The sequence below is a fragment of the Habropoda laboriosa genome, unplaced genomic scaffold (assembly GCF_001263275.1).
Source record: "Habropoda laboriosa isolate 0110345459 unplaced genomic scaffold, ASM126327v1 scaffold387, whole genome shotgun sequence".
NCBI lineage: Eukaryota > Metazoa > Arthropoda > Insecta > Hymenoptera > Apidae > Habropoda > Habropoda laboriosa.
Window position 1 is genome coordinate 879,048 of NW_017100510.1, and position 15,213 is coordinate 894,260.

General features: G+C 35.4%; 3 protein-coding genes across 3 annotated transcripts in view; all 3 read left to right on the forward strand.

The window, feature by feature from the left end:
* LOC108576345 (phosphatidylinositide phosphatase SAC2) overlaps positions 1-3,719 on the forward strand; it is a 5,780-nt gene extending 2,061 nt beyond the window's left edge. The window contains 8 exon segments of the mRNA XM_017939319.1: positions 1-13; positions 93-420; positions 582-652; positions 1,017-1,241; positions 1,643-1,864; positions 2,085-2,398; positions 2,481-2,690; positions 2,767-3,719. The exon segment at positions 1-13 is cut by the window's left edge and continues 11 nt beyond it. Of these exon segments, the coding sequence (XP_017794808.1) occupies positions 1-13; positions 93-420; positions 582-652; positions 1,017-1,241; positions 1,643-1,864; positions 2,085-2,398; positions 2,481-2,690; positions 2,767-3,719 (2,336 nt within the window).
* Positions 3,720-6,505: 2,786 nt separating this feature from the next.
* LOC108576308 (zinc finger CCHC domain-containing protein 4-like) lies at positions 6,506-14,491 on the forward strand. Its single transcript, XM_017939269.1, has 12 exons — positions 6,506-6,554; positions 6,634-7,187; positions 7,269-7,968; positions 8,033-8,402; positions 9,108-9,248; positions 9,326-9,449; positions 9,543-9,629; positions 9,706-9,900; positions 9,970-10,120; positions 10,200-10,368; positions 14,223-14,292; positions 14,423-14,491. Exons 1-12 carry the CDS (start codon positions 6,506-6,508, stop codon positions 14,489-14,491), a joined length of 2,679 nt encoding a protein of 892 aa, XP_017794758.1.
* On the forward strand, positions 8,866-10,702 carry LOC108576346 (serine protease HTRA2, mitochondrial-like). The gene is made up of 7 exons (XM_017939320.1): positions 8,866-9,248; positions 9,326-9,449; positions 9,543-9,629; positions 9,706-9,900; positions 9,970-10,120; positions 10,200-10,368; positions 10,436-10,702. The coding sequence occupies exons 1-7, from the start codon at positions 8,866-8,868 to the stop codon at positions 10,596-10,598; spliced, it is 1,272 nt and encodes a 423-aa protein (XP_017794809.1). The 3' UTR covers positions 10,599-10,702.
* Positions 14,492-15,213: the final 722 nt, after the last annotated feature.

Sequence of the window (15,213 nt, forward strand, 5' to 3'; positions counted from 1 at the left end):
TCCACGAGTACTGGTAAGCAATTGACAATGTACTTGTAAACTAATGAAGTAATCTCGAATTGTCGTTAAATGTTCTTTTATACCTAACACAGTCGAGGAATGCATTTTGAAAATGTGTCTATCCTGGTCAATGCGTTAGCTACGGTATTGACAGACATGGGTTACTGTTGGCGCGATAAGCAAGGCACAATTTGCATGCAGAAGGCAGGGTTTCGGGTGAATTGCATAGATTGTTTAGATAGAACGAACGTGGTGCAAACCGCTTTGGGTAAAGCTGTCATGGAAATGCAGTTTTCCAAGCTAGGACTAATACCGCCGGACGGAACATTACCGACGAATATTCGACAAACGTTTCAATTGCTTTGGGCGAATAACGGCGACATTATCAGTAAACAATATGCCGGTACAAATGCTCTGAAGGTTCGTACCACGTAGAAACACGCTCGTTTTTGGGCTGTATAACCCATTACGATTAGCCATAAGCAAAAAAATGGAAAAAAAAAACAACCAAAAAGAGAGCAAAGATTTTTTGCCACTTGGCCGAACCTCTACGATATACTAGTTTCTTTTGTTCCTTGTAGGGTGATTACACAAGAACAGGGGAAAGAAAGTTTACCGGTTTAATGAAAGACGGCATGAATTCTGCGAACAGGTACAATTGGACCACAATTATGACACACGCCCCGCATTGCAAATAGAACACCATTCACATTCACACATCCTACACGAATACAACACCAACCCTTAGGATTATCATTGATCATCGTTCAAGAATATATTAGGCGTTGTAATATATATATATATATTTTTTTTATTAGAACGAATAAACTGTTACAATTTATTCGTATCTTGTCATTAGATATCAAAGACATACACAGTTACTCCATATATATATTTTTTTCTCTCTCTCTCTCTCTCTCTGTGACAATCCACACCACCAATCATCGCTTAAGTACTGATAATACTCTCTGTATACAGACATAGATCCCTGACACGATCCTTTCATTTTCCCATAGATATTTTCAGCAACACTTTATGGATGATATACGTCAAGCGGCGATAGATACCTTGCTAGGGAACCCCATCGACGTTAATCAACTGAATACCGATTGGTCGCACTATTTAGACATCCTTGATAATTGCTGCCTTGAGCTAATACCCGCGAAACCACCAAACATAGAGCTTCAACTTGCCACCCATCCTGACTTTCTTTATGCCAGTGCTATATATGATTTGGCAAGGTTCGTTCTTGGCTTTGTGTTCAGAGATTTTCACACGGACAAACAGTGAAATAAAGTGTGTGCCACTTTGACGTCTGAAATATATATATATATAACGTTGTGTTGCTTTGTCGAATACGAGAAACAAGGACGACGTATAACAAAAAGAACTGTGACACCACATGTTTTTAATAAATTTGTCTCTGCGTTGCACGGGATTTTTCTGAATTGCATGACCACAAAATGCTTGACTTTGAGTTGAAATCTCAATTCCCAAGAGGAAGCAGAATTTGCTCCTTCTCCCCTACCATCTGACGCCAGAAAAAGTCCCATCCTCAACTTTTATTTCATATTTTTGTTTTCTCACTCTAACTCGCTTTTAAGACTCAATACAGACACTCAGCAGACCTATATTCTTTCAGATACTATTTAAACCGTTTTAAGGATGTGTATAGACAGGCCACAATCGATATTATGTTAGGGAACTCGGTTAACGAGGAGGTGTTTCAAGAGCGTACAGAAGAGGAGGACAATGCTGCAACAGCTATTCACGTGAAACTGCTGATCGAGGATTGCAAGAAGCTACTTATACCCGATCCAGAAATTATTCTAGGCAGTTGGGGACTAATTGACGCTGATCCCGTGTACGTTGTATCCTTGTTTCTTTTATTTTCTAACTCTTCACACAACAGAAGAATAATTTGAAACGGTTAAAACTTGATTTGTTCAGGAGAGAAGAAAACCACATTTGTCAATTAATGTAAAATCATCTTTGTACCGATTCAGTAAGGTGATTCTTCTCTCTGGAAAAATTAAGTTCACTTGATTTCTATTGTAAATTTACCATTTGACAAATTTCAACAGAACTGGTGACCTAGCGGAGACAGAGATGGATACTATTCTCATATTAACGCGGGACAGTTATTACGTAGCTGATTACGACGATCAGATCGACAAAGTGACAAACTACCAAAGAGTTCCCCTCGAGGACATCGTGTTGATCGAGTTCGGCCAGCCAAAGAACACGGTCTCCCTCTTTGAGAATAAGCATTTCCACTGCATTAGAATAAACTACAAGATGGCCACCGAGTACGGCTACTTTCACATGTTCCGCAGTACAAATTTACGGTTTTTTAATAATATGGCTGTTGTTGTAAAGACGAAGGAAGAGAGTATAGGTAGGATATTTAAAAAGAAAATCATTTTGTAATCTCAGCTTGAAATAGTTCAAGTGCTATATTAATTCAGACGTTTATACAGAGTCTTTAAAATCAATCTGCGAGGCTATTTCTGTCGCTGCGGAGATAGCTTGTCTACCAAAGATTCCTATAGCAATGAACGTAACATTAGACAGGCGAAAGAGTAAATTAGTGAACAGTAAAGGATCCACGGGTCTGCTGGACATTTCTTCGCTTCCTGAATTAACCAGAAATGTTTCAGAGACACAGTTACTAGCTCTTAAAAGTGCAGGTAGAATTTTTCAAACAGTGAAACTTATTTCTATTTAAAGCAATTAATAACTGATCATAAAATACTCTGATTGCAGGAACAAAAGCTTTAAGCAACATGTCAGAACAATTTAGCAAGTTAAATAAATTAAGTCATAGCTTTAGCGCCAGGAAGCCAATAGACATAGCCAAAAGTATAGGCAGGAAGACAGAAACTCCTGCAAAGCTCACATTCACACTTGGAGGTAGAGATATCTCAGGCAATATGCAAGGAAAACACAGCAATAGCGGTAGCAGTAGTGAAGATGAGGATATTAGCGTTCCTCCGGTTCCATTAGAAATGCCAGAGAACTTCATACATGACAAGAATCTGATGGAGGCTTACACTCCATCCATTGGTATCATTATGGGTATCAAGAATACAGATGTAGTGGAACCTAATAAAAACAACGAAGACCAACATGCAACGATGAGACCTATCTCAGACAGAGAAGGTTTGAATATTCCACAGCATACAGGTTCTGGGACCAGTACAATGAGTGCTTCCCCTCAAAAGACACCAGAAATAACTATACAAAATGTAACAGAGGGTATGACTGAAGATCAGGAGAGAATGCTTCCTCCGTCATCCTTGACTCTTTCCAGAAATATCAGTCATTCGACTGGAGAAGTAGACAGTAAATTAATATTGAACAGTATAAATGGGAATAAATTACTAACAGAGAACAGACTACAGGATAAGAAGAGGTCTACATCTGAGCAAGATCTAACTCTGAACATCACATCTTCTCAGAGTGAATCAGCCTTGAAGTCGATTAAGGACAATATTACAAGCGTCGCAAGTCCAGTGGCATCTACCGCCAAAGATATTCTCTCGCCTTTCTCGAAATTCGCCAAAGGCGTGCAAACATTAGGGGCGAATCTAGATCCTAGGAAATTGAAGACAGGGCAAGTAGGACTTTCGAAGAATCTCTCTGATCATCACATGGAGCAACGTCGAAGATTGCAAGAGAGATGGGGCTCGTGTCAATCGAAGTTGATAGCTTTGTGAAGTTTTCGAGGGACAGTTTAAAAATTTTTTGGTGTTTAGAATAGTTAATCAAGTATCGAAATACTCGAGCACGATTTACAATGCATTACACGGTAGACGTGAAGACACTTTTTGCATAGGAATTTTTTAAATAAATGTCACGTTACTTTTAGGCGTCTTCGAATTTAGAGAATCGAGTGGAATATACACATATATATATATCTCTCACTGCACGTGCCCAACATGTTGTTTAGTTTTTCAATTTCAATTACTGCCATCTTGCTAACAAAAAATTTGTGCGAAGGAAACGATTAACCGATAAGATCCTTTCTATATATTCTTTCACGTGAAAAAAAAAGTAAACAAGAAAAAACGAAAAGAAAAAAAGAAGAAACATTTCCCAAAGTACAACGTGGTCAATATATTTAATCTACAGAGCAAGTCCGTTTGTGTGTCCACTTACAAATTTTCTATTATACTCTACATCGACGAGAACGACCGCGCACTTGGCGCTTACACGAACTGACTTATCTATTCGCAAAATGCTTTCGGCGTATTTATACGAAAATTTTCATCGCAACAACCTTTGTATGGATTTTTCCAAAACGAATCCTAGCAATGCATTTAGATGTTAGAAACATGGAATTGTGAGTTTACCGAAAGAGGGAGAAAAAAAAAAAAGAAATCGTGCTTATACGATGAAATTTAATCCAAGCATTCTTTGAAGCTCCAATGTTTGCTGCACAAGCAAAATTTTCCTGCTGTTAAACCTTTTTATTTATTTGTAACATATATTGTTGCTTTTCCTTTTTTTGGTAAATCTTTAGATTCACGTGTACTTGTATATTTATGAATACTCGTAGAATGGAAAATTTGTTGGTGCAGCAAGCTGAATGAAAGAAGCTTTGTAGTCAATTATGTATATGCGAAGAGCTATTTAAATGTAGTCTAATAATGTTAAAAATTGCTGATCGAAACCGGATGTATACGTCAGCAAACTAGGACTGGAAAAAAGGAAACGTTCTCTCTCTGAAAATATGTACAATGTGCAAACTAGTAATTATTTGTATAGTAAAGTCTAGACGTTCGAAGGGCAAAAAAAAACTAGTGTCTAAATCCGTAGAATTACTATGGTAAGCTGGATCTCAAGTTCGAGAGTTATTTTGGATATATAAAGAAAAGGGGAAAAAAATGCTTTGTTCGTAACGTTGTATTCTTTTCCTTATGAAAATTGCTATTGAAACATACAAGTGGTTTCAGAAGCAAAGAAAGAAAAAAAAAAGGAATAACAATTATAGTATTCGTACACTTGCACAGTTGCAGTATTATGTATATTACATTTAACCGATTCTAGGGAGAAAAGTTGCATATGTAAGAGCAGTAAACACGTTGTTATGTAATCATATTGTATGCGTAACGAGATTTAGACCAAACTGATATGAGTTATAAATTTAGACGGTTAACCTCTTGTATATACGAGTAACTTAATTTAACCACGATAATATTCTGTAAACATATTAATAGTTGCACTGACACGTGATAGAGGTATTCGCAAGATAAGAGTTTTTCCTAGTGAATGTTTTTTTCCAACTGCAAACGGGATATGTAGTCCGTGATATATATATTGTAATCTAGCAGAATGAACACAGCCTAAAACGCTTAACGATAAAAAAAAAAGGAAAAAAAAACGTAAGCAGAAAAAATTAAAGATAAAAAGGTGTGTGCGTCAATTCTGTAGATAATTTAGAGATGCTTTGAAAAAGACTACACGAAGGACAAGAAGAAAAAAAACGAAAACTGTTTTCACTCGTTCTAACAAAATTGAATCGCGCGAATTTTATGCTCGTTTATCCATTCTAGATAGATCAGCTTATTTTTTAACATAATTTTAACGATCCGCGAGATATTTATTTATCGATGCAGTATTACTGAAATCACAAAAATAAGATGGAATCTATATTATATATACATATATATTTTTTGTTCCTGTTTTCGTATCGAAGTATCCTATGGTCCAATTAAAGTTGAGCATTCGAATATATTGTAACATATAATATATTATTACTTGTATTTTTACGATAGGACATTATAAAAAAAAAGAAAACAATCATGACAAGACAACGCACGAAGATGTTTATAGTCTTTAGAGGCTTAAATTGCCTTATGTATATTAGCAGTTACGTTTTCGAAGTCATCGTATTCTGCGTTAATTAAACGGTTTTTTCGACGCTAATTTCAAATTGACAAAGATCGAAAAACCGTTAGATTTGAAAATGTAATGGAGAATTCTATCTAATATTCTACTTCACTTTGAATTACATATTATTCGTAAAAATCAAGCATATTTTATTAAATTTTATACGTACATTGAAGCTGTATCATTTCTGCGTTAACTTAAGTAATCCAAACACATTAGGAACTTAATTTTTACACTTAATTCACTAAAAAACGATTCACCGCACAGACCACTCGCGATCACCGTTCAAATTCGTTGCAACTGATTGACGCGGGAAATGGCTCGTTTCAAATAAGTACTTTAAAATATCGCAAGCAACTCTCGAATCGCAAGCGATTCTCGAATTGTATCGATAATTCATCGACTTCTCGTCGTTCTGCTAACCACGTGGTGTGTTTTGGTTTTGTGTGAACGAATGCTTCGTTTAGGGTGTGTAGTATGGGTCGTTTAATAAATATTTATTTAATTAATGGGCAAATAATAAATTTCCGTAAACATGTGTAATCTTTGATTTATAGCAAACATCGGTGTAATTGATCGTTTTTAAATCGTTCAATAAATTTCTTCGAACATGGAATGCTACTGGTCCGACCCGAGTAAACATCCTCAATGTCCACATGGTAATTTTTCGTGTTAAAATTTTTAATTTTGTCAAGTAGCGGCGTGTAACACATTTCCAATGATATTTCCTTTATTTAGGACCTACCTTGTTATTTGGTTCATACGAAACTGGTAAATTGCAGAAATTCTACGTGTGTGCTGCTTGCCGCGAGAGAAAAATGTGCAAATTTTATTTAAAAGAAGATGAACAATTAACGAAACGGCAAGCAACCAAATGGGATCAGGAAAAGAAGCGATATGTATCTCGTTATCGTCATAGATCGTTATATGTACGTTTTAATGAGATAATGGCAATAGCACCAGAGAAAAGGTGTTACTGTTACACTTGTGAGCAATTGATATCCAAAGCTGATAAGGATGATACGAACAAACACAAGAATCATGACATAAAAGAAGGCCTGACAGACTATGAAATGACACATCCAACAGAAATCTTGAAACCTTTGGAAAATTCTAGACAAGAAGCTCAATATTTTTTTACAAAGAAAGCAACAGAGGATATAGTAAATATACTTGTAAAACTTGGTGCAAAGCAAGTTCTTTGCATTGGTACTCCAAAAATTCATGAACATATTTTAGAGAAACATGAAGATAATATATCTTCACTCCTGTTAGATTTTGATGGAAGATTTGTAAGTTTCAAGTGTTAGTGTTAATCATATTGAGGCAAGCTATGTGAAACTAATATAATTATATGTTTTATTTATTTGTAGCACAACTTTTTTGGACCACTGAATTATTGTTGGTATAACCTTTTGAATAATCATTTTTTCAATGAGAGTGCTATGTATGTATTTAAAGACTTTGTCATGCAAAACAAGGGAAAAGACATATACTTGGTATGTGATCCACCTTTTGGTAGTAGAGTAGAACCAATATCATGGACCATAAAGAAAATTTCTGATCTCCATAGAAAATGGAACAATATAGAAGATGAGAGTGATTGCTTAAAAGTTATATTCATATTTCCATACTTCATGGAATCCATAATGAAACAGAAAAGCAATCCACCTGATGTGGAAGGTGGCTTAAGGGATTTAAGAATGACAGACTACAAAGTATCGTATGATAATCATCCTTTATTTATAACAGACTCCAAACCTACTAAATTACCATCACCAATCAGAATGTTTACAAATGTACCATTAAACTTAGTCCAACTTCCTAAGTCAGATGGTTATTGGTATTGTAAAAAATGTAAGAAATGGGTTTCCGAAGAAAATAAACATTGTAAGAAATGTCAGGACTGTACTTCCAAAAATGGTCTCACATATAAACACTGTGACATATGCAAACGATGCGTGAAACCTTATTGGAAACATTGTAAAACATGCACAAGATGTGTTGTGACAAAACATCTGTGTGGCAACAAGCCAAATGTCATTGGAAAATGTTTTAAATGCAACGAACCTGGTACGTAGTTTGTATGTGCACAATAATTATAATAGAATAACATAATTTATTTTATGACTTGCAGGACACACTGAGAAAGAATGTGATATAGATGAAGAAACTCATATAAATGCAGCAAAAACTAAAAAGATTAGAAAACGCAAGGCTAGTGATGAAAAAGAAACTGTCAATAACATAAAGAAGAGGAAAGTACGGGCTTCAGGTGAACCTGATGAAGAAACAGGGAAAATATCAGTAGTTAAAAATACTAAAAAGTCCTTGAGGAAGTTGGAGAAGAAAGGGGAAAAACAAAAGATAACACCAGAGCTAAAAGTTAAGAAACCTCGAATGTTAAAGAAACCTGAAGCTTTAAAAATACAAAAAAAAGCAAAGTTACGCAATCAGTCAAATGGAATTGTAAATATAAAGAAGAAAATGAAAAAACAACCAGCATAGTATGGTTATTGCAAAGAAAAATTATAAATCGTTCGTTTTATACTGTACATACGTCTTCTTATTGATATAATATTTATGTACTTCAATAAAGTGTATTCGAAATGTTTATGCTTTTTTCTATACGATTTCATCATACAAGAGACCGAATAAATTATTCCGTAATTTAAGAAAATTACATTCTTCTAAAATATTGTGCTCTAACTTTTTTGTCAGATGCATTCGTTTTGCACTAACCTTTCGAACTTGAAACATTGTAATAAAATTCACTCACTATTTTTTCAATTTTTAGTTCTGAAGCACCGTGATTCCCACGAGGAAGGTTCACTAGAGTACTGTCCACACTCTTCACAACACACGCTTTCAATAACAATTTTTTTGCATAAATTTCGAAGAACTACGCGCGCGCGGAATTCGAATTCGAAAGTACAGTTGAAAGACTGATCTCTGATTGGAAGTCGAAAAATGGCTGTCCCTTTGACGCGTGTATCTTGGACCGTTTTGAAAAGAAATCAGTTCCAGTATAAACAATTATTATCAGTTTCATACGCGGATCATTTCTTTCGATACAAAAATACGTTTAATCAAGAACAAAAGTCTCATATTTTTAATAAAACAATAAAGAATGTCTTACTTTACACTGTTTTCTTTTCCGGTTTTGGTTATATTTTCTACAAATGGAAAGATGATTATCAAAACCGATTTAGTAATTTGATGCATTCCGTGTTCACGATACATGCTACATCTTGGAATGGAAATGACAATAGGAATAGATATAATTTTATAGCAGATGTGGTGGAGGTATCAGCTCCTGCTGTAGTGTACATTGAAATTCAAAGCAATAAAAGGTAAATGTAGTTTGTGTTTGCGTTTGGAGCAAATTTAATACAATTGTAATTTTGAACAATTGTTAATCGGCAAATAGACATGATTCTTATACAGGTAAACCATCCACCATAAGCAATGGGTCTGGTTTCATTGTTGGATCAGATGGATTGATACTGACCAATGCTCATGTGGTTACCAATAGGCCTAATACAACTGTTAAGGTAACTCTTACATTTGGAATAATCCTTTTTGTGTTACAGGAATAAATAGTGAACAAGTTTTTATCAGAAATTATTATGCAATCCATTTCACAGGTACGTCTTTATGATGGAACTACTTATGTTGGCCTTGTAGAGGACATTGATTTGCGCAGTGATCTTGCTACTGTGCGGATTAAAAAGGTTCATATTTGTTTTATGTGATAATTAATTTATTTTCATTTCTATTATTCTTATTTCAATTACTTCTTTTTTACAGACAAATTTGCCAGTAATGAAGCTGGGCTCTTCTGCAAATCTTAGACCAGGGGAATTTGTAGTAGCAATTGGATCTCCATTAGCTCTAAATAATACAATAACAAGTGGAGTAATAAGCAGTGTAAATAGACAGAGCCAAGAACTTGGTCTTCGCAATAAGCAGATGGCTTACATCCAGACTGATGCTGCTATCACTGTTAGTATCTCTTTATTAGTACTTTAATTTAAATGGAATATATGTTTGTTAAACATTGCTATTTTTTAGTTTGGAAATTCTGGTGGTCCACTGGTTAATTTAAATGGAGAAGCAATTGGTATAAATGTAATGAAAGTAACGTCTGGCATTTCTTTTGCAATACCCATAGATGATGTTAAAGATTTTTTAAAGAAAGCAGAACAACGTAGAAAGAACGAAGGTGCAGTATTCGTGAAAAAAAAAAAAATTGAAAAGTATCAAATATAAGAACTGCAAAGTAAAAAGTAATATTGTATTAGGTATAAAAACCGTAGCCGACAATCCCCAAACTAAATATATCGGTGTCACAATGCTTAGCCTAACGCCAGATCTCTTTGACGAATTGCAAAAGAAATTAAGGGGAATTCCACGCAACATCAGGCACGGAGTACTAATCTATCAAGTGACCGTGGGATCACCGGCACACATGTACGTATCTAAAATCATTTTTACGTGTTATTCATAACAAGGATAAATGTTTATTTAAACATCTTAGGGGAGGTTTACAAGTCAACGATATTGTAACGCACGTGAACGACGAGCCAGTGGAATCCGCAGACAGCATATACCAAGCCGTTGGACTATCCAGAATTTTGAGAGTGACAGTAGTCAGAGGGATGGAAGTTTTACATCTACGAATTGAGCCAGAAGGAATCTAAATTGTTCATCCAGTAGTACAAAAAAACCTCAACACAACGCTTACTTCCGTTAAATATAACACGAATACTCTGTTTACAACTAATATTTTATTTTTATACATCCTTACATCACAGAAATCTCATGTTTCATCACTCAGAAATTCCCTATGACACGCAACGTTCCACGTTTACAAATAAAATACGCCAACATTAGTATCTGGCCAAGATTTATTTCGATCAGCGAACTTACCGAAGTGCCGATTATTCCTACGTCTTTTTATTTATTTATTATCTGTCTTTTTTCTTTGGAATCTGTCTTTCTCTCTGACCGTGAAGACTGAAGTCGCGTCCAGACCCTTGTTACGATAGGGTCTGGATACCTTCGATACCTTCCTCTCTCTGCGTATGTGTGCGTGCGTGTGTACACCGGGTGTGGTCCATGGACTTGACTGCATTATGTTTATGTTGTTTACGACATAAGACGACCTCCGCAAATATGTGACCGGATCTCGAGGAGCGTGGGTGTGGTCCGAGTGGCTTCTAGCATTTTTCCAAAAACGTTTTACTGACCACGACGTCTCGTTGGAATTCTAAGCTGCGTTTACACCGCCGCAACGAACTATGCGACCGCTATAGCATTCACATCGACGGCGTAGGACGTGTAAAAGATTCGAACTTCATTTTGGTCTTGATAATAAAAATGAGCAGTTTTTGTGATAGATAAATTTAGTAGTTGTATCGTCATTAACAAATAGTGCTTTGGTTTAAATTTTACCTCGAGACTCGTGACTATCTTTCTTCGCACACACACTTAAAACAGACCACGTATATATGCATTCTTCGGCAAATTTCGCGATTTTACATGCGTCAACGATAAATTGCAATTAACATTTTACTAGCTGGCCAAACTAAAAGGAGGATAATAAGAGCAAAGGCTAATGGAGTTTCATTATAAGCCGCAATTAAATCCAGTCGTTTCGATGGTTAATCTACAATGTTCGAACGAAATTTGAAAAGCAGCTTAAATCATTTGTAGAATGCTAATTTTAACTAGAGAGAACATTCAGCAGTTATTTTTTTCTTTCTCTTTTATTTGATTCTTGCGTGTTTTACATTATTTTTTCTTTTCATTATCGTGGTTTCTTGGTTTCTTGTTGTTTTTAAGATAGTACTTTTTTATCGTACGAATAATTGTCATATGAAATTGAGGTCCAAAATTTCACGGAAATAAAATTTCGAACGACAGTTTCAAATTTTTTTTTATTCTCAGTTTTGACAAAGGTAGTCAATTGTTAAATGAAAAATTAACAACGAAACACATACGTCTGTACAAATTTTAGAATTAATAAACTTTCTCTTTCTGAAAAAACCCAAGAACACCACACCCATCCGAGAATCGAACTTGAGACCCTTAGATTAGCAATCAGACACTCTAATTACTCACCCAAGAGGACTCTTGTAATTATAACTCTTAGAACAGCTACTTGCCCTACCGTACAAAGTACCATTATTTCAAACGAATTATCCACTTTATTCCTCGAACAATTTTTACCATTACCCAAATTTAGTTCACTCCAAAATTTAAATTAACAATATTTCCAACATTCATCGTCAAATTACCCCTAAAAAAAGCGTTGGAAGCCAAACATTAAATTATCAATATTAAAAAAAAAATCAAAAATATCCATCACCAAATTACCAACAGAAAAACGTTGGAAGCCAAAATTCAGATGAACAATATTTCCAAAAAAAAAAAAAAAAGAAATCAAAAATCCATCGTCAAATTACCACAAAAAGACACACAGGAAGTCAAAATTGAAATGGACAATATTAAAAAAAAGAAAAATCACAAAAATATTCATCGCGAAATTACTAACAAGGAAACGTTACCGAGCCACTTATAAGTTCTTTCACGGTTCTCGCTTGCACGATTATCACGCTCGAACATTGTTCCACCCTTTTTTTCCCCATTTATCTTCTTTCCTCCCCGTGGTACAAGTTTCTCGCGTAGACAGGAATCTATTCCCTGATTATCCACGCTTTTGCCCGGCGAAGCTCGCCTACGAGGTAGCGTTGTCACTTCCTACGTGCGTACCTGGCGATTCTCGGTAGCTGGAGAACAAACGGGCATCAAGGTGATCGAGACTCGATATCTGTGGACCACAGAGAGAGAGAAAGAAAGAGGCAAGGATCGCCTACACGAAGTTACACGTAGACTTCCCAACGGACGATGACCAGCAAGCAGGAATCTCCTTAAGAGACCGGGTCCACTACTGGAGGAGGACGTGTTCTGTTTTTCAATAGAGATAAAATTGTACTGCATCGATGAGGCAAGAAGTAGAAGGAGATTGGAGGAGGAAGCTGGTATTCGATAATTTTTGTAATATTGCGAAACTGGTTTTTTTGAATTATTCCTGTGATGTTGTTTGATAGAGTTGATTCGTTGATTGATGGATTTGTCTGCGAGTAATGTGGGTTTGTGAATTTTTCAAGATACGGGAAATTCGATATTTCCAGAATGAAATTAGAAATTCATTTAGAAATTCAATGTTTGAAAAATGAAATTAGAAATTAATTTAGAAATTCAGTATCTCGAAAATGAAATTAGAAGTTAAGTATTTGAAAAATGAAATTAGAAATTAATTTAGGAATTAAATATTTGAAAAATGAAATTAGAAGTTGGATATTTGAAAAATGAAATTAGAAGTTGGATATTTGAAAAATGAAATTAGAAATGAATTTAGAAATTGAATATTTCAAAAATGAAAAGTAATTTGTCAAAATTGGTGACACAGTTTAATAGACTCAATTCATCGACTGATAAATTTGTCTATCAGTTAACAGACGGATAAAAAATGCTTTTGCAATCTGAATCTGAGAACTTTCGTTATATATTGCATAAAATTTATATATTGTAATATACTGTAAACAAAAATTTGAAATAAATATATTACGATATTTAACATTTAACTTGAAACAATCTATACACATTCCTCGCCCTTAAAAAAGATCATCTTTCCTACGGACAACCACGCACCGTATCATCCACTGCAGTCTCAAAGATTGAAGACATCTGAAAGAAAGCAACTACCTAGAACGCAAGAATCCACTCCACCGAGTGAAGCTTCTACAACAACACCAAAAGCACCACGAAACGGCAGCACCGCGTGTCTCCTCTGACACTGACAAATAATTCCTCGAGCGGCACGCAGTCGCCATTAACCCTTTGGTTCCAGAATCACCACTGACGCTCTTACACAATTTTAATGCTTCAAATTCGAAATTAACCGTAAAATTTTGAATAATTCAACTCCGTGCAATTTTTCATTTCGAAATTTTCACTCTCAAATGAAAATCAAGGAAAAATTACTGAGGGTTCAAAGGGTTAAATCGCGACGCGATATCGGTTTCGTTTGATCACTCACACATTTGACTTTTAAATTGTAAATTAATTTGTAGATAAATATTTTACGTGACCAAATTCAGGAGAATTTTTATTTTTCGAGATATCGACTATCAAGTGAAAGTCAAGGAAAAATTATCAAGGGTTCAAAGGGTTAAATCGCGTTCGTTCGATCACTCACACTTTAGATTTTTAAATTGTAAATTAATTTGTAGATAAATATTTTAAGTGACCAAATTCAGGAGAATTTGTATTTTTCGAGATATCGACTATCAAGTGAAAGTCAAGGAAAAGTTATCGAGGGTTCAAAGGGTTAAATCGCGTTCTTTCCATCACTCACACTTTTTATTTCTTTAATTTTAGATTAATTTGTAAAGAAATTTGTTAAGTAACTAAACTCAGTGAAATGTTCCTTTTTTCTTAAACGACTGTCAAATGAAAGTCAGTGATTTCAAAGGGTCAAGTCTCAGCGCGTCGTCACACACTTTCCATCCTTCGAATTTTAAATTAACCTGCATACAAAAATCTCAAACAACCAAACTAAGTGAAACTTTTCACTCCTTTCTTCAAACGACTCCCAAACGAAAGTCGACGATATCAAAGGGTCAAGTCTCTCCGCGACGTCGCGTTGATTCGATGATCCGCGCGTGTCCGGGTCATCGGGAGAGAGCCGTAGCAGCCTTGGCGATTTTATTTTCTGCAAAGGGAGGATTCCTGGGCCGCGGCAGCCGAACAATTTCACTGTGTGGCACAGGACACGACCAAGGCCGGTCGAATTGTTGCCGCGAAAGGCAGCGAGAAACGCAATCACGCGTCCCATTGTGCATCGGGGATCCGTCGACCCTATGCGACAAAGAGAAGTGGGAGTGGAAGGGGATCTGGTGTCGTTGCCTGGCATTTCTTTTTTTCAACGAATGAAGACATTTTGTAGCGTACGATTTTTTAGAGTGACCGGAGCAATCAATTTGCTGATTAAATTAGAGGGAAATTCTACGGGGGAATCTGGCGATATTAGTTTCTCGAGGGTGTAAAGAAATTTGGTTGGACATAGGATGCGTTTAACCCTTTACGAAACGCGTGACAAAAATTGGACACTGATTTACGAAAAGATTGAGATTTTGGAAATTTCTGAAAGAAATCTATATCAATATTGTACTATAGTTATCTTAGACGCCTCTTTGAATTTTCAAAAATTATTAGTGTAATAAAAATATTATTATGTTTAAAAAATTA